General features: G+C 44.8%; 1 protein-coding gene across 1 annotated transcript; it reads right to left on the minus strand.

Moving 5' to 3' along the window:
- Window positions 1-11,566: 11,566 nt before the first annotated feature.
- Window positions 11,567-26,396, minus strand: MMACHC (metabolism of cobalamin associated C). The gene is made up of 5 exons (XM_077825081.1): window positions 26,244-26,396; window positions 15,942-16,136; window positions 13,168-13,320; window positions 12,116-12,413; window positions 11,567-11,787 (listed from the first exon to the last, which is right to left on the minus strand). The coding sequence occupies exons 1-5, from the start codon at window positions 26,394-26,396 to the stop codon at window positions 11,660-11,662; spliced, it is 927 nt and encodes a 308-aa protein (XP_077681207.1). The 3' UTR covers window positions 11,567-11,659.
- Between the last annotated feature and the right edge of the window lie 131 nt (window positions 26,397-26,527).

Genomic DNA, 26,527 nt, shown 5'->3' on the forward strand with positions numbered 1-26,527 from the left:
TGGGGCCTTGGGGCAGGGTAAGGGTGTTTGGTTTTGTGCAGTTAGAAAGTTGACAACCCTAGGTAGATAAACAGTACACAACAGCCAGTACTGCACATCACAACTATAGGCCAGATTCCTGTTTACATTAAGGCCCCTTTACAGCACTCTGGCAGTGTAAAGATTTACCCCTACTTTGAGGCCTGTTCGCACTGCCAGAGTAGCATGAAGAGGCCTTAATTCAAAAGAGAATATGGCCTTGAGTCTCCTAGAGGATTTTGTGTCCATTATATAAGTAGACTAGCCTGATAAGCACAATGATGAGGGTAATATAAATAATTAGATACTGCATACAGAGTTATTTACCTTAAAAGTTTAAACTACTTCATTGTTTTACCTTTAATGCCATTTTTCACCTGTACTTTTAAATCAACATTTCTGGCTCATTACTTGTTACAAATACATTACAATCCAACTTCTAAATCTGCATAAAAACCTTTGATTATATAATTTGTGCCTTTTTTTCTTTATGATGTGTAAAGAAAGCCAGAATTTTTTTACGCATTTAAAAAAGGTTTGTTGTGTTTCTAACCTCAGAAATGTCAAGCCTTATCTTTTTTGTTTTTGTTGGAGGACTACTCTGAGGTCTCAGCCATGTATTGTGAGCTTTCTCAGCTCTTAACTGAAGGGGCAGGGATGCTTAATTTAAATACACAGATTTTTTCTCTCAAACATTTATAAGGTATTTGAGTTAAATAGGTATTAGCAAGTACAAATAAAAAAACAGTTTTAAATTGCTTTCCCCTCCCCCACTTCAGCTAAGTGGGTTTCATACTCTCAATATAGTGATGTCACCTCCTGTTGGACTTCTTAGGCTCATACCATGTATAATATGTTTCAAATTACAAGGTATGGTGATATCTGTTTTAATCCTGGTTCATGTCAAATATTGCATTTTAATAAAAGTCTCTTTGCATTTGTTTCCTTTGAAGAGGCTGGATCCTTTAGGAGAATACATTAATACGGGTAGGCTCCATGTTCTTTGTTTAGATCTAAATACATGTATTTACATTTTGCACAATGCATTTATTTATTATGTTTTTTAATCTGTGTTACATTTGAATGTACAGGTCGAGATTTGTAATGGTGTTTATTTTACATTTTAAAAAGGCATTTCTTCTTTCTCTCTTATTTTAAGATTACACTAGTTTTTAGCGGACATACAGATTTAAAGCCTGCACTTGCTGCCTTTGAAGCCAATGAGAGTTTTGCTGTTTATTTCAATGGGAGCAGAATAGAACCATATGTAATTTTTGGCACCATTTACTTTACCTTTAGGGCTGTGACTGATGGTCATGTAAACATCATACACACAAGCTACTGAAAATGTAAATCCATCATTACAACCGAGTCCTTGCTGGACACAGTTTTATCATATTTACAGTTTGAAATATGAGCTTGGGTCTTATTTTAATTTTTCATTGATTCTTATGTTTTCACATCAGATGATACAATTTGAATAAATGTGTAATGATGCCACCAGAAAAAAATATATAGCAAATACTGCCCCTTTCACCAGTGGATGGAGCACCCATATGAAGGAGAAACAGGAGTGGTGGTAATTGTGTGAAGTAACAGGCCAAACTCATACACAGTTGCACAGAGTGGGTTGTTAGAGATCACCATGAGATGCTTCAGCAGCAATGGAGAAGTTGCGTTAAGACCACTTTTTCCTATCTTTCCCCACTCAAAAATTCATGGCACCTGTATTCTGGATATTTTAATATATGTAGTCCAAAGGGAAGCACAATCTGAATATTAAACCAAGAAATCATAATTATGGTGTAATAAAGAACTGCTGTCTTGTTGATAATGAAGATGTCATTTTTAAATATAGAAAAAAAAAGATTATCTTAAAACTGATGCAGAATCAAAAATAAAGACCTTTCAACCACTAGATCACCATAACAAATTATATATCATTCCATTTGCCGGTTTAGAAAATTCCTGGTGAAAGCTTCTTGATTGAAAGAACTTGCTAAATTCAATATTTATTTTTAATATCAGAGCATTTCACATAGGAAAAAAAAGTCTTGTGTCTAGGGCATAGGATTGGGAGTCAGGAGACGTGATTTCTGTTTCTTGTTCTGCCACAAACTTCATATGTGATCTTAATCATTTTACCTCTCTGTGTCTGAGTTTATCCAGATGTAAAATGGGGATAATATACCTACCTACGTCACAGGACTCAAGGTAGCAATATAAAAATAGTTTAAAAGTGCTGATGTACTAGTGATGAGCATAATGTCCATGAATATAAACACATACAAATAATTTTAAAAAAATTCTTCTAAATAGCAGGTTTCAGAGTAGCAGCCGTGTTAGTCTGTATTCACAAAAAGAAAAGGAGTACTAGTGGCACCTTAGAGACAAACCAATTTATTTGAGCAAATAAATGCTCAAATAAATTGGTTAGTCTCTGAGGTGCCACTAGTACTCCTTTTCTTTTTTCTAAATAGCAGAACGTTTAGTGTACAAAGTAGAATAAAATCTCACTGGAGTAAAAGATAAATGTATTTTTATAAATGTCTTTTTTAGAATATGAACCACCAGGATCTGAAGAGGAATTTGTTGATAAATGCCACAAAGTATGTTCATAGTCTATTTAGAGCCAAATCCTGGCCCCATACAAGCCAAAGCACAAACACTCTGTGTAATCAAACATGCTGTAAAGTACCTAGTCATAATAGCATAGTTATCCTGCTGCAAAAGAATGGGTTGTCAACATGGGGCTTGCTCATTATGCTGTAAGGTGTGCTTTGCTGCTACTTCTTAAAGGCCCAGTGTATGCATAGTAAGCAGTGCTGGCTTATACCTGAATAGGGTACTCTCTCACTGGACTGGACTTTCGGCCAAACCTGACTCTCGTCATTGAAACTTCACTCATTATGGGCATGCAATCATGGGGTGTTGTGTATACAAGCCTACAATTTTCCTGGCAAGATTTCCCATGGCCATGTATATCAGAGGCCACTGCGAGGATTAGTGAGACTTGAGCTGTCATATAGTTTGACTGCTTGACCCCTCTCTTCCCTTGGGTACCAGCATAGAATTGAGCCTTTACTGTTTTCTAGTCATTGTGAAATTAGTTGTATAGTAAAAACTGAGCAGAATAATCCTATTTGTCTGATGTTTGTATTCTGTTTTAACTACATTTCTATCATTGATGTTATATCATCAAGACTATTAACTGAGAGCATCGTGTCCTGAAGGGACACAGTGCAAGCTCCTGCAGGATTCTGGCTTGGCTGGATTTGCTGCAGGGAGCCACAGAAAGACACAAAGATCACTGGTGCTAAAGGACCAGTCTCAGGAGTCATGGAGGTCACGGGCCTGCCCTTCTGGAACTGTGTGGGTCCTTGGGTCCACTCCTGGCCCACTAAAGGGGTCACTCCCCAGAGACTGGTTACAGGCTGGGGCATCAACCATACCCCATGACGCATGGGTAGAAGGCCTTCCTAGAATCTCCTTAGTGCTCCCTCCTGCTCCAGCCCTGTCCCTAGCCCAGCTGCTGGATTGTCCAGAAGTCAGCCTTTTAGCTGCCTTCCACAGTTCCAGTACTTGGGCAATCCTCCCTCCGCTGTATCCAAGGCTTTTATAGAGCCCTTTATGCCACCCTGGCCCTTTTCCCCAATGTAAAGGGGCTGGAGTGGGAGCAAGGATCTAACCCTAAGACTATGTTAGCTTTTGTAGTAAAGTTGTGTTGTAACTTTCAGTTCCAAATGTTCTGTATGCAGTACTGCCTGTGCCACAAGTTCAAAAATCATGGGTAAGATACCAAAAAAATCATGAGATTGCCCCCAAATAGGGACATTTAGAAAAAGGTTATGCTGCGGTTTTCAGCTGCCTTTTGATTTTTGAACACAGCCTGTCCACCCACAAGGTGCGGGAGACCATTAGTGTTGCCAGTTCTCCCAGATTTATTGAGTTAGGTGATTTTGAACCCCAACTACAGGAGCTCTTGCTGGCTACCTGATGGTAAGAAGCTGGAAGCTCCACACCAAAGTCCAACATTATAATTAATCTGTCTACTCCCACATCTGCCCATCCCCTACACCAGCCCAGCAATTAATTCTGCCCCCTGCCAACCCATCCATGAATCCTGTCTCTCCAGTTCCCGTATCTGTCTGCCCCTTACCCCCACCTCTGCTCCTCCTGCTGCTGCAGAGGTTCTTCACCTCCCTTCTCCTGGACCTGGGGAAGCAGCTGCAGCAGTGTTCTCCTCCCAGGCCTGGAAGGGGGGCAGGTCCAGAGGCTCTTCATCCCCTTCTCAAGCTTGGTGTGGCAGGGATGAAGAGAGGAGGGGGTAGAGCAGAGAACAGACTGATCTATTGTTCACAGCAGGGAAGGAGGCCCAGAGAGCCAGGCCTCCCTGAGTTGCTGGGGTCTGTCTGCTCCCCACTCCCTCCTATAAGAGTGGTGTTGCCAGCTCCCTCTCCACTCCTCAAAAAGTTCCTGGTTGCTTCTTGTAACAGTTCTGATTGGAGGCTCTTCCCCAGAGGCTGAAAAGTGGACAAGGCAGCCAATCAGGGGAAATTTTCCCTCAAACTGGACTGAAATTCCCAAGCTTTTCCATGCATGGTTCCAGCCCCAGTCAAAAATCACAATGCTGAGAATGGAAATAGATTATGCTGGTCTCCACAGACGTTTCTTAAAGATTTCATGAAGGAATCACTTTAACAACTGAGCATGGAAGTTGTACACAAAATTATCATTAAAAAATTACATGATTTGTGCATGTAACTTCTGTGCCTTTGAAAATTTACTTCTATAAATCATAAATCTTTCAAGTGAATACATGCTTTTTGAATTTAAGCAAGTTAGGATTAGGTGGTAAAATTGAAGACAACTGAAATCAATGTACTTACCAGATCCCCTAAAGAGGGTTTTCTGCTGTTCCCATGTAGCAGTAAACTCCATGCCCTTCTAGAAGCTCTTTGTGTGTGTGATAATATGCAAGCTTCGCTGTTGGGCAAAGCTGGATTCCTGCTGCCCCGCCTGTATTTGGGTCTCCCACTTGGAAAAAACACTCAGTCCTGCCATCTTGTGCTAAAAGCGTATCTATTCTTCTGGGTTGTTATTTTAAATATATATAGAAAATTTCTTCATGCTGTAAAATTTCAGCACACTTTAAAGGACTGGCTCCTGCAAAGCCCTATCATGTAAGAACTCAGTATGACTTCAGCAGGACTATTTGAGAGAGAGTAAAGGCTGCAGTATTAGGGCTGGCTTTCACTGAAGTTAATGGCAGAACTCCCTGTCATTTAAAAGTAAGCAGATTTGGAACCACAGTCTGTAAAGTCAACTGTCAGTCTCATTATTCTTAATGCTACTCTTTGCATGGGGCTGGACAAATAAAGTACTCATAAGTGCCGGGAAATCTGTTAATAACCAAACACAGAACTCCTCATTCAGTGTTTGCTCAAACTTCCTTTGAAGTCAGTGAACGTTTTCCAGGATTTAGCCCATGTTTAATAGTCACCAAAGTTTCTGGCCACCATAATGAGGAGTCCACTTATACAATATTGTATACAATAAAAATTACGCTTCTGACAAAGGGTGAAAAGCCAGTCAAACTACCATGTGGATCCAGACTCTGGTCCCACGATCCCTTGGTCCAGCACTGTAGAAAGAGAGTGCTCAGCCCCTACAGGCAGCGATTGCCTCAAGTGAACACTTCTGGCTCACACGCACAGTGGCACTGATGGTATACAGTCATTTTCACTCAGAGGGAGCGTTGCTGCAACAAGGAGGAGTAAGAAAGTGGAAAATAGGGAATCCTCCAGGAAATCTCCAGCCCCCTGGTCGAAATCCATAAAATAAGTGCCTACTCTTCCACAACTGAAGTTAGTGGCAAAACTCTGGTTGACTTCAGTGGGAGAAAGACTAGGCCCTCAGTTATCTTCTTCCATACTTTTTGGTGTTCATCTTATAACAGGCACCTGTCTAATCAATAGTTGTCACCATTTATTCAATTCTTATATAAAAACCTGCATTTTTTCCCTTTAAGGTCAATGATGAAGCTACAAGAAAAAGGAAGATATCAAAGAAAAAGAAGAAGAAATAAGGAATTTATGCATGTGCAAGTACTTTGAATTCAGTTAAGCCCACAAGAAGTATTTTGGTTGCTTGAAATATACTGAAGAGATTTTTATTTTCAAACTGAAGAAGGAATTTAGTTCAAGCAGCTGTTTTCAAATCTTTTCAGTCTCCAATTCTAATATACTCAGACTGTTTTTAAAGGGCAAAAGTAACTTATTTTATGAACATTTATAAATAAAAGCTGTTATGAAAAAATAAATTTATCTACAAAATACAACTGAACAGCTAGGCTTGGTGTTTTTCATTACTGAATTTTAAGTGCTTCCATTAAATTTGACATTTGAAATCAGCTAACTACATTTTCATGGTGGTGTCCAAGAATGATTCATTCCTCACCTTGCCCCAACAGGTCAGACTCTGCCCTACAGGTCTTAAAGTTTCACAGTGGGGTTCCCTTTAATCCCCTATATATATATATAACTTTTATTTACTTCTGTAAGACTGTCTTGGTGTTGTACCCCCATCTAGCAGGAAGGGAAAGTGACCACCTACAACAGTGATGCTCCATAAATTGGTTACTAAAAGGCATAAAAGATACAATCCAATTCCCTTTGAAGTCATCCAGAGTTGGACTGAGTAATTCATGATTACAGAGCTGTCACTCTCCTCTAGAGCTCCATGGAATTGGATGAGTGCCACAAGCACAGGGAGCATGCACACTGATGCAGCTCTCCTAGTCAGGTTTTTGATACGCTCAACATTGAAGGGACAATTCCTGAAAGATGGAGAGCATTTATCAATCCTACTTAAATCAAAGGGAGTTCTAGGTGCTCAGCACTTCTAAGGATTTATTCCTATGCTGTAATCAAAGCATCAGGACAAATATAACAAAGATGAACAGGAATAGCTTCAGCAAATTAGAATTCCAATAATTATTGATCAGATCTGCAGGACTCCAGCATTACAGCTGAGCTACTGAAGAAAAGTTACCAACTATCGATGATATCTTGCTGGGTACTTACTAGAGGCTTTCATGGATTATTAACAACGCTAAATTATTACAGGACCAAAAAAATTAAATCCTCCTGTGGTACTCACTGACATTTTAGTTTCTTGTTATACAAGTGATCTGGTAAGGTACTCACAAATAAAGTAGATTTAGCCCTTGTAGTGGTCCCTCAGGCTCAAGTTCAGAGGGAGGTGTCACTGTGTCTGGCAAACAAACAGTCTACGGCTCTGGCCCTCTGGGAGGCAGAGCGCGGAGCAGGCTTTTGCCTAGGCCTCCCGGCTAAGGCAGCCAGCAAACAAACAGTCCACAGGGCTCAGGCCCTCAGGCAGGGTGGAGCACCAAACAGTCTCTCGCCTGTCGTCTTAAATCAGGCAGGTGGCAGACAAACGCAGGCCTCTTGGCCTAAGGTGGGGGGCGGTAGCCACCAGTTGGGGGGGAGGGGAGCAGGGGCAGGGGGACCAGGGTCCACCCTACTCCACCAGGTCCCAGCCCAGGACCCCAACAGTGACGGTGTATTCTGCCCCACTGGACCAGCGGGGATCCGTCCAAAACATTGATTGGGGTTCAGGCAACACCACAACGAAACTACAGTCTGGTGTCCCTGGTCACCTTCCTACTCTCCCCTTGTGGTGTATCTGTGGCTCGGGGTCATCTTCCATCTCCATGGGGTACTCTGCTATTGGCAGTCCTGGGAGCTCTTCGGTGCCCTGGTCACCTGGTGGCTCCGGCAGCTCATGTAGGTCCTCAACGCAGCAGGGGTCCTCCTCAGGCTCCAGGGTCCTAGCAGTGGGCAGGAGGCATTTGCCTCCTCCGGTGGCTCCAGCCCAACAGAGCTGCAGGGCCCGCCTTTTATAGTTCCTGTCACGCCCCTTTGCTTCTGATGGGAGGTGGGGCTGGGCTGGCTCTGCCCACCAGGGGAGTGTAGTGCTCCCTCAGGTTCAGAGGGAGGCCACTCCACCTCGCCATACCCCGAACAAACTTTGTTTTTTTAAAAAACTCTGACTGTGCCTGTTATCATACCTTGCCTGCATCCCAACTCCTACTTTCTCTCACATTCAGAAACGGTTTGCTTCTACGTCTAAGGGGTGTAAATATTTTCAGAGTGTCAAAAACACAAAGGTTAGTTCTTGGTTAAGCATCTCAAGCTCCCCAACAAATTCAGTGAGTATCATGTTGCTTACGCAAAAGTACACTCAGTACTCACGACTATTTAGACATTTCTAAGTTTCATTAACCAAAATAAAATTTAGAGGTAAATAAGTTAAAAAAGTAAAATACCGATGAATATAGCAGCATTACTATTTATTGAATTAATTTCAACACAAAGAGTTCAACATGGGCAAACGGGTAACAACTCAAACAATAAACCAAAGTTTGATCACAAAGTGGTATCTAATTCCATTCTATATTATTCTGGGAGGATGGTCTACATACTAATGTGGTTCCTTTAATATGAGCCATTATTATATTCCAAGTCAGTTGTATTCCTATCAACAAATAAAATGTAACAGTTCAACCATAAGTAATTCTAAAGTCAGAAATTTAGAATTTAAATACTCATAATCCCACAACCACACAATGATTAGTCATAGCCAAATTGCTCTCTGACATATGCAAATATATTAATATAACAATAACCCCAAATATGCAGAATGATTCCAAGATGCTTCTAGTGTTTTCTGAAGCTCACCAGAAAGTATATCCACAATTACTTTGTAACAATCAACTACAGTCCTTGTTTTTCTTGTAGAAAGCTAAAGTAATGAAGGGTCCAAGGCAGAAGACAAGGCAAACGATAGCTTACGCAATCTCAGCCTAAGCTGAGTATGCAAAAAACTGCCTAAGAACTTGTTACATGAAATTCCAATCTTGCCTATAAACTTCATAGAAATTAGTGTTGTAATAAAAGCCCATAAAGCAAATTATCATAACAGTATCCTCGTAAAGGCACTGCTAAGCTATGTGCCTCAGTATATTACTGTATCAAATGTTACCTTGAAATAAGGTTAGCACCATTTCAACAACTAGCGCTAATCTTCGCTGGTGAAGATTATCGCTCACCTTTGGAAGGGCTTGGGATATTTCCGAAATTTATAGCTGGGGAATTCAGGTACAGGAAGGTAAAGTCTGAAGGTGTGCAGAGGAGCTGATGGCAGAGCTAGGATTAGAATTTGGGAATCCCTGTCTCCCAACCCCATAGTTTGCTGTTGGGAACTGGAATGCTCCAACTCTGCTAGGCTGTGTGAAGAAGGGTAGAAAGGCACTGAAGCTTGTAGCCCTGCTGTGAGAGGACCTAGGCTGAGCACAGACCCTGACAGAATACATTAAATAATATCAGCTGTGCATGACCTGGCGGGGGGAGGGTCTCAGGAAAAAGAGTAACAAAGAAGCAGGATGAGCTGCAAAGACAGAGGATTTTTTTGAACCAGGCAACCCAGCTTGTGAGCACACTGACTGCTCTATTTAGAGCAAAACTCATTTTGATCTATGGCAAAGTCTTTTACTGAAGGACAGCTTAGGGTCTGGGTACCAAACAACAAACAATGCAGAACTGTAACACAAATTACAAACAAGGTGCAGAGCACCCTCCACATTCCTGCTGATGTCAAGAAAAAGAGAAGGTGCTCAGCACCTTGCAGGATTGAGCCCAAGTAGTAAGCAGTCTTTCAAATTGCACCATTAATTGTCATCTTATTATACAAGGTTCTGACCTCACAAACAGCTTCTAAATAAATGAATTACTGACTTCCAGTGTTCCTTTGAGCTCAGTGAATGTAAAAAGACACAGTCCACCTGAAGATATCTTACCCAGTGATGTAAGTAACACCTATGATCACTAGCAGATCAGAGAAAATCAAAGTCTCTCTCTTTTTTCAGCCTGTTTACATTTGGCAGCATTTCATGTATGGTCAGCTTTGAGGCTATCCCTCTACTCATTCAATTAGGAAGCTTTCCCATTTTCGTATTGAGTCCCCCCCCCACACACAATGTGGCTGTGGCAAGGGAAGTACTTGAAAACCTTCAACTCAGGCATTGTCTAGGACCAGAAGAAAAAAGTTTGGCTTTTTTCCCCTAACGGAGCTAGCTTAACTTGATTGAAAAGCCCACTCTGCACCTGCATAGATACAGTGCAACTGCTTTAGCATCATTTCACCATGTGAAGTTACAGCTGAAGCAGGATCCTAAAATTGAACTAAATGTGTTGAACTGTGTCCACATCTGTGTTAAGTGTTTTGTCTGTTTGTGATTTTAGGGTGGTGGTGGTGGTAGTAAGAGGGGTTTCCAATCAAGTTAAACCAGCTCCTTTTCCTAGTCTGAGTGACAAAGACTAGATTTGAAAGTGACAGCGCCATTTAAAACATTCACTCTCCTGAGAGAGTGTATCACAGAATAAAAGGTGCTAGAGATGTTTGAAAAAGTCTGCCCTCTGAGGTCGTACAAAGAAGCAAGTCATTTCACAATTCAATTGTAGACAATTCAGTAAAACCTTATTATTAAATAGAATAAAAATAACTAAGCTTTTTAAAAAAATAAGTCCTATTAGAACACAAATAATCAGTACTTCTAAAGAGCAGCCTGGATTTCCCAGCCTCACGGGCGCCTGAACTTTGCCCAGTTGAAGGGCAAATGGTAACTTAGCAGGAGCCAGAGGAATCCATTCCTAATTAGCTATAACACGGAGCAGACTGCAGCCACCTTCCTCTACAAGATGGGGCCAAACCATAAACCCCAGCATGCAATACTCCATCTTGATCCAAGAGGCAGGCTTCTAGATTGAGATGGAGCATGCAGGCCAGATTAACTTTTTACGGGCCCAGCTCCAAACATTTGTGGGCCCCTCTGGGAACAATGGAACATGGCAAAGGGAGGTCAGTCCTTGGAGCCAGGGGCAATGGGGCATGGCACGGCAGGGGCAGCCCTGCTCCGCACAGTGCTCGGGCACTGTTTACAAACTGGCAGTCACCAGACGCACACTGGCCCTCCCAGCCGTGTGCTGCCAGTGTGCCCCTTCCCTGTGGAGGTGGGTCCATGCAGCGCCATGCATCCCCCCCCCCCAGCACCCCTTGGACCCTCTATGCCCAGCACCCCCCCACACACAAAAGCACAGTATCCTGATCATCACCTCTGCTCAGCACCCCCCCCGCCATCAGCCCCACCACAACTGCCCAGCACCCCAACACACACATCACTCCCACTGCCTAGTACCCTTCCCCACAGCCCCACCACAACACACCCCCAACAGATCCCCACTGCCTAGCACCCCAAAATACACAAAACTCCACCCCTGCCCAGCACCTCCTACCCCCTCACATCCCAGTATCCCCCCCACAGACCCACTCCTCCACACCCTGCCCCCAAGACCCTGATGAGCCAGCGCAGAGCAGGGATCCTCCCCTCCCAGCACAATGCAAGGGGGCAAGACCACTGAAGCTCAGGAGCACAGAGTGGCCCTGTCCCCCGGGGTCCCACCCAACCTTACCAGCCTGGCACTGATGGTGCTTGTGGTGAAGGAGGCGTTTCCTTGCATGGGCGGGGGGAGAAGCAGCCTCCAACTTCCCACGCCTGTCGCTACCACAGAGTGGCAGGGAGAGGTGGGCCCCAGCCTCGCGGAGCCTGAAGCGGTTGGTCGCTGGTCCAGCCAGAGCGGCAGCAGCTGAGGGCTCCTCTCTGCCCCTGGCTCTGCTGGTGGCAGCCTGCTGGTGACGGGGGCAGAGGGGAACCCTCAGTTGGCTGAGAGGAGCGAGCGGTAAGAGGAGAAGCTGGGGGGAGGGGAGATGTAGAGAGGAGCCAGATACTCCGGGCGCAGTGCCCGTGGAGCGGGCTGTGCCAGGCCGGGGCCCCTTTTGAGCGGGGGCCCAGCACCATGGTGCCATTGTAAACCCAGTACTGATTCACATGGGATCTTCTAACTCTGAACCGTCACGCACTTCTTCATAACTGCTATGGAGGATGAGGGCGTCTGTGAGCTGCACTCTGTTCATTCCCTGCCCCACACTTGGAACCGTGTTACTCAGTAAAACGTACTTCTCTGGAGAACTCCTTGCAGCTCTAGCAGTTTGAATCTCTCTGCTGGAGGAGCTCCAAAGTAGGCTTTCTGCTCCTCCGAGTACCGTTCCTTCACTTCAATGATGTCCCTATAGCTCCAGTCCCGCCAGTGGAAATTGAATTTCTCCAGCAGCTCTATCCGCTTCTCCTCCGAGGTCACACAATCCACAGGAGCAACCTGCTCCAGGAATGGCACCTGAACATCTGGGAATATGAGGAGACCTCGGATAGCAAACCAGCCTCCATACCGGGGATGGATACAAACACCATAGATCTTCTGAAAAGAAGAAAGAAATGGTATGAGACGTGCTGTTCTAGATCTAAGGGTTGGCCTTGTCTCAAGCAGTGCCTAGTCTCTGGGACTTCGAGAGAACCTCTAATGCACATGGCCAAGTGATGCTGTACTGTATGAGAAGAAAGAGGAATTCCCTCCTAACCTTATACTCTGAAGCATTATTACATTTGATTCCCTTTACTTGGTTCACACACCTGCATGTGCACGCACCCCTCTCCCTCACACCCCCAAACAGATGTGCTGGAAGGTGGATCTCGGGAGCCTCTTGTTAAAATTCCAAAATAAAAATTGAACACAGCGCAAGTTTTGCCTGAGTAAGGCTCGCAGGATTTGGCACAGAGACATAGAAAAGGCCTATTTGGTTCTCTAGCACATTTTGCCTATCCTCAGCCAGGATTTTTCCTATGCTACATTTGCCTCTGCTTTTGTCTAGGCTACATTTAGATGTCCCAGGCAATTGGTCTTCCACCTCTTCCCTTAGAAGGTAATATATCTCATTGATCAGGACATTTCCCCTCCTATTTAGCCTCCATTTTCCTCTGCTCAATTTCATCGCTCTTCACCTAGTTATGCCCATTGTACCACTCCAAAGAATTCCCGACTCCTTGGCAGACACACTTCAAATAACTATCACATTTATGCCTCATGAGTTCCTTGAGGAAGGAATCAGTGAGTCAACAAAAGTTTTACATTCAGGTGCTCCCAAGGGACTCTTGGGCTATGATTCATAGCTTACCTTTTCTCCCCAGGGATCACACCTCACATCCTTCCTCTGGTAATAATATGCTGCTCCAGCCACATGGGCAGCTGTCTGGGCCAGAAACTTGGGCTTCCGGTTTGGCAGGATCTCATAATCATAGATGATGTCCACCCTCTGGTCAGGGAGACTCTGGAGGAAGAAAAGTATCAGCTCAGAATGACTGAAAAGTGTTGGCTAGAGGCACACTGGAAATTCGTGGAATGGGTTTGAAGCTCCCTCCCTCACCTGGCTACTGAACTCCCCCTTTCTAACCAATGCGCTTGCAGGATCACACGCTGTTCTGTATATGACTTCTGAGTGATCCTGCATTTCCAGATACTAAGCGCCTTGACCCTACAGTGAAAGGTGCATTATTAATGAGTTTCATTCCCTTTATAAGGGAGTTTTTTGGCATGTCCCTTCTCTCTTCCTTTCCCAAGACAGAACTCAGTACATCTAGTGGACACTGAAGAACTGGGAAACTTCCGATTTGTTTTTATGAAAACATATCTATGTCTCAGTTTCCCCTCTGACCTTGTATTGTAACCTGCCAGCACAATGGGATTAATGTCTTCTTTAGAACAGGACAAGCAATGCAGTGGAGGGACATCACATAATCACAAATGAACTATCAACCTGTGAACTGAGCTATAGAATCAGAATACTCAAAGACTGTATCAGCTTTATAAAGATGTACCTGTCTGGGCTGGGGGAATTGCAGGCGTTTCCTACTGGAACTCAAATCACTGGAGGATAATTAATGCAAATCCTTGGACAGGGAAACAAATCTAGAGAGGCCCCACCCCCCGGGGAACTGATTGAAGACAGCTAGAAAACAAAGAAATGAGAATTGTATGATGTGACCAACCTGAGGGGTCACACTGACTATGTCCAAGAACTGACATGTGACAAAGGGCAGATCCTGCAGAAAGGTTTAAACTAAGTACTTTGAAATCCACCAAGGTCTTATGTGGAGATACCTGGTAAGCATGTGGGTTAAGCCATTTGTTCTATCATATTTTTTTTCAGTAATGCTTTTGTTCTGATCAAATACTGTGCTTTATTGAGGCTGGCTGGTCACTGATTAATACTGTCATTGCCCTCAGGTCTGCAGGTGCTGGACTAAAGTCAAACTTGCTAAGGTGATCACAGTGAACTGCAGGAAGAACTGCAACCTAAATCCCTGGGCTCACCTGAAAGGAAGTCAGCTCCTGCAGGGGAGATGCTAGCCACCCAGAAATGGAGGATTAAGGGGACACAAGGATTACATATTTCAGAGTAACAGCCGTGTTAGTCTGTATTCGCAAAAAGAAAAGGAGTACTTGTGGCACCTTAGAGACTAACCAATTTATTTGTTATATGTTATATGAAACAGTATTGTTTCATATTCTCTGTGTATATATAAAGTCTGCTGCAGTTTCCACGGTATGCATCTGATGAAGTGAGCTGTAGCTCACGAAAGCTCATGCTCAAATAAATTGGTTAGTCTCTAAGGTGCCACAAGTACTCCTTTTCTTTTTGCGAATACAGACTAACACGGCTGTTACTCTGAAACCTTTTAATTTTTTTTGTAAGTCTCCATCCTGAAATCTTCTGGCACTCCATGATCTCTAAAGTCATAATGTGGGGTATCACCAATACCAAAAACTCCTATGCAGTTTTGAGGATTTACAGCGTCTCAGTCCAGGTTTGCAGTGGTTATAGAAGTAGAAATAAAGGCTCTGAGGACCTCTCTGTCAGCAAGCTCCCTTCTCTAGTTACTGAGGTATTTATTTATATACATACTTGCAGGATATGTTCAGCAGGACGATCTCCTCTAAGGGACTGTTCTAAAGTTCAGTGCAGTCAGTGGCAGATTCAGTGGTGGATTAGCCACTGGACAGACGGGGCCTGTATTTGGGGGAGGTGGCGGAGGGTGGAACAGGGGCAGGCCCTGGGGAAGGAGCAGAAAAGGGTGGGGCTGTGGGTGGGGCCGCAGGAGGAAGGGGTCGGGAGGGGACCCCACTTCCTTTGGCCCAGGGCCCCAGGAAACCTTAATCCGCCTCTGGTCATTGGAAAGACTTCCAATGACTTCACTGGGCTTTGGATCAGGCCCCAGATGTCCTGTTGGATTCCAGTACCACAAGGAAAAGGACATCCAGCCCCACGACTCAGCTCCAGCACTGAGGTGCAGCCTCTGCCAAAGCACAGATTGAGGCTTGTGTCAGTTGTCAGCCATATCTTCCTCTCTCAGATGTCTGACTCCTGCCTTGAGCTTTTTGACGCTTTCACTCACAACTCCTTCAGGTCCATTCTCCTTATGGTGGGGTAGACCCAGGTTGACCTTCTGTATGACCTGGTGAACACCATCACCCCAACCCGTGAACCCATCCAACAACAGCTTTGTGTTTTTAATCCATGCCCACACCAAGGATGTAACGATAAAAGAGGCTGCGTAAGAGAGAAAAGGAAGTTGACACCCTGTTGGGTACTCTTATCGTGAGCCTGGCAGCATGAATAATACTGTGCAGTTCCCATCTTTCATCTGAGGATCCCAAAGCACTTAAAAAAAAACCTCAGTCACAAACTCTCTGCCCATAAAATAGGTCAATATCATTATTGCCATTTTACAGATTGAGAAACTGAGGCACAGAGAAGATAAGTGACTTCCCAAGGTCACAAACACAGCCAGAAACAGAAATAAACCCAAGGGTTCTGACTCCCAGTCTCCCATTCTAGCCACTACGCCATACTCTCATTAGCAAGAAGACACTGTTTTCAAAGGTTCTTACCTCCTTCACAAGTGACAGATGATAAGAAACGCATTGATCCACTGGGTCATTGATTTTTTTCAGCAGCTGTTTGTTCACAAAGGGTTTAAAGGCTTTGTCAAACATCAAGGGGGTGCTGAGGACAACGAATGCCAGTGCGCCCTCGGAGTACTGGAGGTGAAAGGATGGCTGAAGAACAGCATTGTACCACCCAACCTTCAGCAAATAAAGACAAACATCCATTAGAACCAAGACACCTAGATTTTGTCCTACCAGGGCTGCGCAGAATTTCAAAACATGAAAGAGACTTCAGCTGTTTTCATACATAATACAGATGTGCAGCCTGCCCAGGCTACAGATCCCAAAATGCACTGCCTTCCATTCAAATCACGAGGGAGCATTTCATGTTGGGATTTATGGTCACCTCTGTGATGGTGCCCCCCATAAGGCTTTATGGAAATATGCTTATGGATATACGACATAACTGGAATATGTTCTATGCTGTAGATGTCACATAACATATCTATGTAAAGGTTATGACCTACTGAATCTATTAATCCTATTTGTATGCATGTATCATTTTTGTATTTGAAGTTATGAATATTGGCCAAGTACTGGCTTGATTTCTAAATAACCTTAGTAGAGCATTTGGTCAGTTCCTGGAGAAAGGAATTTGCAAAGTTAAGTGCCCAATCAAGAAGCACTTAACGAACAACGCATCTTGGAAGGCTCCAATCTACATAAGAAGTCTTCCCAGAGACATTCAAGATACCACGTGGGCAATGGCTTCTGCCTGTAAAAACTGAGTCATGCATGGACATGTGACTTGCCCAGGTGACTCCAGAACTCCATCTTGGAGCTGGACTGTGCATAGGCGAGAGGAGGGGATCTCCACTCACAAGAGAGAGTCTATTTAAGCCCGTGGGAGACCCCTCCATTTGGTCTTCAGCTGACTAAGGAGATAGCCTCTCCACCCGCAAAGATACCTGAAAGAAACTAGAACAAAGGACAGTAACTACAGGGGTGTGAGTGATTGCTGCACCCGGACTAGAAGGAGATTAGTCTGTAAAAGGAAGCTAACTGGAACTGGTGAGGTTTTGTCTGTATTCAGTTTTATTAGACATAGACTTGGGGTTTTATTTTATTTTGCTTGGTAATTCACTTTGTTCTGTCTGTTACTTCTTGGAACCACTTAAATCCTACTTTCTGTATTTAATAAAATACAGGGGGATAGCACCCAGGAGCCCTGACCTTTAGCCCAAACTTTCCCTCTGAAATCTCAATCCTCTGTTTCTCGTGACAATCACTTTCATAGCAAAAACTATGATGTCACAGAAGCAGCATGAGTCACTGAACTCTTTAAGGATGAAGATCCTGTGTGCCAATGTCCCTCCTAATAACAAAGTGAGAAAGGAAAAATAAACAAACTGTATCACAGAAAAGCAGAATCATCTCAAAATAAAACATTTCCTTGAGACATCAATGGGTCTTTAACAGCAACTGGATGTGGTGCCATTTTACATGGAAATACAGATTATTAAAAATTACAGCACTGAGCTGCAGAATTCACAACCCATTTCTGCCTCCAGCCAGTTTACTACAAATAATGAGACATGCTTCTCTGACATCATTCTCACTAACACAGTGGGAGGCTGAATGGGGGTGTTGTCAGTGACTGTGGAGCATATCTCCCAGCACTTCGCCATTCACATACCGGGACAGAATTTGTTCGGAGTGGACTCCACGGTCTCTCTCAATTCTCTCTTGGAGCAATAGTGGGCAACACTATCTGGGATTCTTGGACTGGTGTCCCCGTTGGATCCTTTATTTTGGCCCAGTGATCTCACTCCTGTTCCTGATTGGAGTTCTTTGTTTTCTTTTGGGTTTTGTTATTTGTCCCCCATTGTTTGGTTGATCCTTGTTTTCTGTGGCCCATCCCATTTGTTGAGGGGGTGGCCATTTGGGTATTATTGTGTTTTTTCCCCAAGGATCAAATAAGCATGCTCACTCACAGCCGCCCTGCCCCTTGTGATGTCATAAGGGCCATGACAGGCTGCTGGAAAGAAATGGATACTTCTGTTCAATCGCATGACGGGCCACATGCTTTACTTCTCCAGGCATAAACATTTATTTGTGAAGGTAAATGACATGATGCTCCCAAGAGCACAATAATCCCTCAGCGGAACTTTAGGTGCATCACATATTATAATGCTCCCAAGATTTCAAGAGTTACCTTCATGGCTGGATGGGTCATAATGCAGCCCAGTTGACAGTATTAGAAGTTAGGGGGCAGATCAAGCCAAGAAGGCAGGGAGATATGAGCAGGAGAACAGAGACTCAGCCCCAGGAGTGCTAAGCACAGCCAGGTAATAACTCTAAAAATCCTAGCATAATACACAAACAGCATGTTACACAACCTGATTACACACAGCAAGTTTATTCTTGTGTATAGGACCCTGTGACTCTATTAGTTTCTTGCAGTTTTGTCCCTTGGGAGGTCAAGCGCCATGGCTGATATTTAAAAAGGAGTGTAGAGGTTTTAGAAATTAATATTTCTCTAAGGGCCTGAAACTGCAAGGTGCTGAGAAGCTTTGAATACGAGTGAAATCAATGTGAAAGTGACTCTAATGAGAGCAGGAGGTACCCAGCACCACACAGGATCAGGACCCAGAAAGAAAATGAAATTTACAGTAAATTATCATCCTTACAAGGTCAGCCCCACTGTTTAATCTGAAATTGGGTCATTTTAAGATGCTGAACTGAGACTTCAGAAAAATCAACTGAAATATTTGAATCTAAAGGTTGTTGATTTTGCAGCTGAGATCAGGAAATAAGATGCCACTAGAAATAATGAGAATTGTATCTTAAAGGAGCCACAATGGTACCATTCTTTCGTTTGGTAGTTAGAGCCCTTTTTGTTCCCTGTTTCTTCCATTCACTCTGCTTCGTCTTTCTGTGGAAGTGGGAAGGTATCAGATCCTGCTCCAAATGCTAGAAGAATCACTTCTAACAAGACCTTTTGGCCATCAGACCAGGACTGTATCCCGAGATTAGCTAGGAAAGGCATCAATATTTCATTTGCTATATATAAAGCTCTTATTGTTCCAGAATTAACGTAGCCTACTAGAAACAGTCCAAAAAAAGTTTTTGCTTCCTCTATTATACCAGGTCATAGCTGAGATTATAATCCTGTATGGTGCTCTCAGGATATTGTCAGATCCAAAAGAGAAATTATGCTTTAATTTTAACAATTATAATTAAACAATTAAAAACAAACAGAATAAGGGTGATTAACATCCCAGTAGTTCTTTTTCTATTGATCCAACATCTATCTGGGCTGGTTGAAATAATCAATATTTGATGTATGTTTGCAATGTTGTGGTAGCCATGCTGGTCCCAGGATATGAGCAAGACAAGGTAAGTGAGATAATATTTTTTGCTGGACCAATTTCTGTTAGGGCTTGGCTACACTTGCAAGTTAGAGCACATTAAATCAGCCCCGGGTGCCCTAACTCCTGAGGTGTCCACACTAGCAAGGCACACAGAGTGCCTGGACTCTTCAGCTGGAGCGCTCCTGCACGAGAAGCATAAAGCTTGCTGCGCCCCGGCTGAAACGCCCGGGTGGCATGTGGACGACGTGTTGCATTACTGCGCTGTGATTGGCCTCTGGAAACGTCCCATAATCGCCTGAAGTCAAGTGGCCACACTTGTCATTGTTTTGAACTTGGCTGCAGGTATGCAGATATCCCCTTTCAAAGCCCCGTTTCTGACAGCCGGCTGCTTATCTGCTCCGGGACAAAGCAAGCCATTACTGTAGAATGCTGCTGTTGTGAGTGTGTGTGAGAGAGAGTTGGGGGGGGGGGCGAGGGAGGTCTACTGCTGTCTGAACTTACCAGACAGCATGCTGACACACTCTCTACCACCCCAAAACACACTGTCTCTCCCCCCACATACACACAATACACTCCCTGTCACACTCCACACACACACCCCTTTTGAAAAGCACGCTGCAGCCACTTGCACTTGTGGGATAGCTACCACAATGCACTGCTCTTTGTGGCGTTGCAAGAGCTGCTCATGTGGCCATGCCAGCCCGCTTGCAGCTGACAGGTTAAACACGCAGCAGAGTTTTCCCTGCTACGGTCTCCGAAGGCTGGTTTAACTCCCAGTGCTCTACATCTGCAAGTGGAGCCATGCCCTTAGTGGAAAGTTTCACAGAGCTTTTTGCAGGTCTGGAAAAGGAAGCCAGGGTGTCACAACTAAATACAAGGAGGGATAGACTGTTAAGCATAAGGGGTTAACACATATTGCAAGAAACTACCTAAAAGAAAGGTTTCAGAGTAACAGCCGTGTTAGTCTGTATTCGCAAAAAGAAAAGGAGTCCTTGTGGCACCTTAGAGACTAACCAATTTATTTGAGCATGAGCTTTCGTGAGCTACAGCTCACTTCATCTGATGAAGTGAGCTGTAGCTCACGAAAGCTCATGCTCAAATAAATTGGTTAGTCTCTAAGGTGCCACAAGGACTCCTTTTCTTTTTTACCTAAAAGAAAGTGGGCAATTAACATCCTGCAGTTACAGGACAAAGGAGGATTGGTAAATTACAGATTGTTGTAAGGAGTCAGGAGACCAGAGTCTGAGAGAGACCAGGACACACCAACTCAAAGCAGCATAGGCACCAGACCCGGAGACAGATGCAAAACCTGCAGATAGATCTCTACTGCTCAGATGATCAATACCCACCATAACACACCTCTCGAGATCTACGCGTCCTACGTATGTCTATCTTACATGTGGTGTACCTCATCCAGTGCATCAAATGCCCCCAACAACTACTATGTGGATGAAACAAGACAATCAATAACCTCTTGACCCCTTCCTGCATGGGGGGGGGGGGGGCGCAGAGTGAAGGCAGCTGGCTTCAGGAGTATTACTGAGCATGCTCAGTCCATGTGAGCATGCTCAATAGAAGCCAAACAGCAAATCTGATAGAGGGGGAAGACGTCCCACATGGCCTCTGCTCTCAAATTCATGAACTCAACAAAGGAAAATGATAAAAGAAACACACCATAGCATCTGTGGGTAAACACAACTCACAAAGCAATTATTTCCTCTTTGACCCCTCAGGCCCCCTCAAAGGAAACCTGCACATTTTGAAAAGACAAGCCTAGGAACTTAAATTCATAAATCACTAAAAATTATGGTCTCAACGGAAACACTGGTTTTATGGCTCATTACAATTTGTAACTTACAAACCCTCCTTTGTCCTAGGGCTGTAGAGGAGTTAATCACTGGCTTCGTTTTAAGTGGTTTCTTGCAACATACCTTAACTCCTTTTGCTTAACAATCCATCCCATCTTGTATTTAGCAGTGACATCCTGGTTATCTTTTCCAGACCTGAAGAAGAGCTCTGTGAAGCTCAAAAGCTTGTCTCTTCCACCAACTGAAACTGGTCTAATCAAAAATGTTTTACATCACCCACCTTGTCTCTAACATTTGATTTTGTAATGGGTAATGGAGATTGCCCTTAAATATCTAGGTGGTTTCATATTTCGGTTTTATATTTTAGAAACTAATTAAAAACATTGTGGGAGGGAAGGCTGCTGCGTGGCATGGGTTTAGGGCAAGCAGCTGGCCGGCCCCGCACAGTGAGGGTCCATGCCACCTCATATGCCACCCACAATGTGTAATAAGTTGAAAACCACTGATCTGAGTAGCTATTGATTTCAGTGGACTCTGGACTGACACCAGTAAAACTGAGATCAGTTTTGTTTTGGCCTTTGTTTAAATCAATGGCTCTCAGTCCTTCCATACTACTGTATCCTTTCAGGAGTCTGATTTGTCTTGCGTACCCCCAAGTTTCACCTCACTTAAAAACTATTTACTTACAAAATCAGACCTAAAAATACAAAAAGTGTCACAACCACGATCACTGAAAAATTGCTGACTTTCTGATTTTTACCATAGAATTATAAAATCAATTGGAATATAAATATTGTACTTACATTTCAGCGTATAGTATATAGAGCAGTATAAACAAGTCATTGTCTGTATTAAATTTTAGTTTGTACTGACTTCGCTAGTGCTTTTTATGTCACCGGTTGTAAAACTAGACAAGTATCTGGATGAGTTCATGCACCCCCTGGAAGACCTCTGCGTAACCCAGAGGTATGTGTCACCCTGGTTGAGAACCACTGGTTTAAATAATTAGCTGGTCTGCACGTTATTACAGTGTTGAGAAGAGGTTACACATGTTATTAGTCATGACCCAGTTTAACGACTTGTATAGAAATAACATGGTACGATGAATGCATTCTTACTGTCCCTTAATATCCTTTTTGGAGGACTATTTTTTTTAAATACTACATGGGGTTTTTCACCAGGGAAGAGCAATGGGGACCAACCCACACATAGACATCTTGTATGTTTGGGTTTTTACAATAATAAAATAATAATTAATAATAAATTAAAACTGCATTATTAGCCATGCAGTATACTGCTCTGTAGGCATCTGTAGGTTCCAATGTGCAGATCATTACTCCTGGGCAGGTGCCAAGCAAAAGGCTGTAGGGATAGGGATGGGTATGTATTTATTTTCTGTCAAAGGAAGGTCTCCAAGTTCCCTAGAAAAATTGTGATATACAGCACCAGGTGTAATTTCCTGCATTCTGTCAGGCCCAGGACCTACAAACATATGATGAGCTTTATCTACAGGAGCAGTCCCTTTGACTCTAGCTGCAGGGATAGAAGAGAAGAGCTATTTCTTCCACTCAGTGCTAAAAGCCTGGTGAGGCAACGCCATCTACTGTCTCTTCATAGATATGGGCCCCCATCAGTACCCCCACAGAAAGGCTTCAGTGCCCACTGAAGTCAGCAGGATTCTTTCCGTTGGCTTTACTGGAAGCGGGACTGGGTCTATGTGTAGTCATCCTACTGAAGCCAGTACAAGCTAAGGACATGAAGTGCCCCCTCAAAGGCACTCAGCACATTTCAGGAGGTGCCCTTAAATCAGGGGTGGGCAAACTTTTTGGTACGAGGACCACATCTGGGTATGGAAATTGTATGGCAGGCCATGAATGCTCAAGAAATTGGGGGTTGGAGTACAGAAGGGGGTGAGGGCTCTGGCTGGGGGTGCGGGCTCTGGGGTAGGGGTGGGGATGAGGGGTTGGGGGTGCAGGAGGGTGCTCCGGGGAGGTTTTAGAGGGCAGGAGGAGGATCAGGGTTGGGGCAGGGGGTTGGGGTTCAAGAGGGGGTCAGGGGTGCAGGCTCCGGGCAGCGCTTACCTCAAGCAGCTCCCAGAAGAAGCGGCATGTTCCCCCTCTGGCTCCTACACAGAGGCACGGCCAGGAGGCTCTGTGTGCTGCCTTGTCTGCAGGTGCCGCCCCTGCAGCTCCCATTGGTCTCAGTTCCCGGCCAACGGGAGCTATGGGGGCTGCACTTGGGGCAGGAGCAGCATGCAGAACCCCTTGGCTGCCCCTACGTGTAGGAGCTGGAGGAGGGACACGCCACTGCTTCCGGGAGCTGTGTGGACCGGGGCAAGCCCTGAATCCTGCTCCCCGGCGGGAGTTCAAGAGCCGGATTAAAACACCCCCAGGCTGTAGTTTGCCCACCCCTGCCTTAAATAGTAAGCAACATGAAAAACCAATGGAAGTATAATCGCTAGCGTTCATGCAATGCATTACAACATGGTTCTGAGTGCACAGAAACAGTCATTAATACTTGCACCACCGCAGGAAGAGAAGCAATTATCATCCCCATTTCACAGTTAAACTGAGGCCTGGGGAAGTCAAGTGATGTGACCACATCAGTAAAAGAACCAAAATTAGATCTAAAGAGTTCCTACCTCCTAGTCTTTTTTCAGTCCAGGAGGCCAAACTGCCTAGCAAGAACAGAACACTGCAAATAGCAAGACAGAAACACTCTCCTAGCCAGTAAATCATTCAGCTGTTAAAAGGCTACCAGGTGCAGTTCAACTGAAGTGAACTTGTTTCTTTCACCAACAGCAGTGGGACTAATAAAAGATATTATGCACCCACCTTGACTGTCCTGACATTCCACATTTATCCCCACATCTTACTAGCTCAATTTACAAGTTAAAGATTTTCCTAACAGATTGGTTTGTCAGCAGGCAACAATAGTCTTATTTGTCAGTCACCTAACTTCATCACACCAAAAATGTTAGTTTACAAAAAAGCTTCATTTAAGAAATTCACAGTTTCAGTGGGAAGATTTCTGATGAAGGCTTTCAGAATGTACGTACCTGGGCACATAAGGACTTTGTCTCTCTGTGAAGATCAACATTCACTGACTGTGGGGGCAAATCTTAGTTTCACCTTTGCCTGGGTTAATATTCAATTCTCAGGACAATAAAAACTTTACTTCTACAGTAGTCAGTTTCCTGACTATTGTTAATATTTAACTTTCAAGACAATACAGTTTGATGTTAATCTCAACAGAAGTCAATTATCTGTTTAGTATCATTTTGTGCAGCTCATCTGTGAATTCCTGCAATCCCTTCTCATGCTTTCCTCCACTATTTATCTCCTGCTCTTGCTGTTCTCCAGCCAACTTCTCTGAATGTTTCAGTTGCTAGTTTCCCTGTTTCTTTCCTTGTATTTTCAACAAGATTATGCATTTCACAACATACATGGATAAATGTTTCCTCCCACATATTTTAAAAATTACACTTGGCCTTTCTCAGAAGCCCACCAGTATCAACTGCCACAAATAAAATGCTGTCCCATGATGCACTCTGCAGAACAACATGGCAGTTTTGGAAATAATCTGAAAGGATGGAGATGCAATACACTTTGGAGCTCTCAGAGATCCTCCAGGGGACAGGTTGCTACTACACTATGGTAGGACTGATATCATTGGGAGTCAAAGGACTGACACAGCTTTCAAGAGGCACCCAGCTTCTCACAGGATCAGGCCTTTATAGAAAGGCACTCATGCCAGTTTTGAAGGAGACTGGGCACGTCATTTTCCCAGGTGATCCAAACAATGTGACAGCAGAAATGAGATGAAAATAATCAATGGGAATAAGTGAAGGGATAACAAGCAGCAAGATATGGGGCAAACTCAGTTCATGTCTGGATGTCCTGGCCAACAAAATGTAATTCAGGAAGAGTTACAGACTCAGGAGTATACAAAGATTTCTGGGTGAGAGCCTACCACTTCTTGCTCATCACTTCAATGCCACCTTTTCCAGCACCTGGCCTGAGTGAAGAAGGAATTAGACCACGTACTTTCCATAAAGGGTCACCAACATACTATACTTCAGAATACAGCCTGCGGGGGGAGAAAACATGTGTGGGATCCCTGTGGCCCACTTGTCCCCAAATCCACTGGACAGCCACCGTTTTCCCCAATGGCAACTGCCAATGATACCACCACGTCTGGAATACATCCGGGACCCTTCACCCCAAAGCGCCTGCAGCACCAGGGAGGAGCCCGAGTTGATTACCGGCCTGGCGGCCCTGTCATCACACAAGGTGGCTGACGCGGAGATGTAATGTCACAGTGACAACTGCATGATGTCGCAGTGCCCATACGGCATCACGGTGACAACTGCATGATGTCGCGGTGCCCATATGGCGTCACGGTGACAACTGCATGATGTCACAGAGCCCATATGGCGTCACGGTGACAACTGCATGATGTCGCGGTGCCCATATGGCGTCACAATGCCCCTGCATGATGTCACAGAGCCCATATGGTGTCACGGTGACAACTGCATGATGTCACAGAGCCCATATGGTGTCACGGTGACAACTGCATGATGTCACAGAGCCCATATGGTGTCACAGTGACAACTGCATAATGTCGCAGTGCCCATATGGCATCACGGTGACAACTGCATGATGTCGCGGTGCCCATATGGTGTCACAGTGACAACTGCATAATGTCGCGGTGCCCATACGGCGTCACGGTGACAACTGCATGATGTCGCGGTGCCCATATGGCGTCACGGTGACAACTGCATGATGTCACAGAGCCCATATGGCGTCACGGTGACAACTGCATGATGTCGCGGTGCCCATATGGCGTCACAATGCCCCTGCATGATGTCACAGAGCCCATATGGCGTCACGGTGACAACTGCATGATGTCACAGAGCCCATATGGCGTCACGGTGACAACTGCATGATGTCGCGGTGCCCATATGGCGTCACAATGCCCCTGCATGATGTCACAGAGCCCATATGGTGTCACGGTGACAACTGCATGATGTCACAGACTACGAGGCTGTGCGGGCCACGTGGGCACCACCCAGGGAGCCTGGTGGCCATAGCAGCATCCCGCCCCCGCTACGCGGCGTATACCTGGAAGGGAGAAAGCTCGAAGCCGAAGTCGCACAGGCAACCGCGGACCCGCCTCTCCAGCGCAGCCACACCGCGCTCCATGCTGCCCATCGCGCGGGGCACCACGGGAGATGTAGTCTCCCGTCCGCCATGGCTGCGCGCGCGGAGAATCATGGGAAAGAAAGTCCTTCCCCACCACGCCGCGGCTGCACGCGGGCAACGCTCGCCTCCTCCGGCGGCTGCGCGCGGTGCGTCTTGGGAGCGGCCCGCCGCCCGGACGCCGTGACCGCGCGCGGGGCATGACG

The sequence above is a fragment of the Eretmochelys imbricata genome, chromosome 8, assembly GCF_965152235.1.
Source record: "Eretmochelys imbricata isolate rEreImb1 chromosome 8, rEreImb1.hap1, whole genome shotgun sequence".
Lineage (NCBI taxonomy): Eukaryota > Metazoa > Chordata > Testudines > Cheloniidae > Eretmochelys > Eretmochelys imbricata.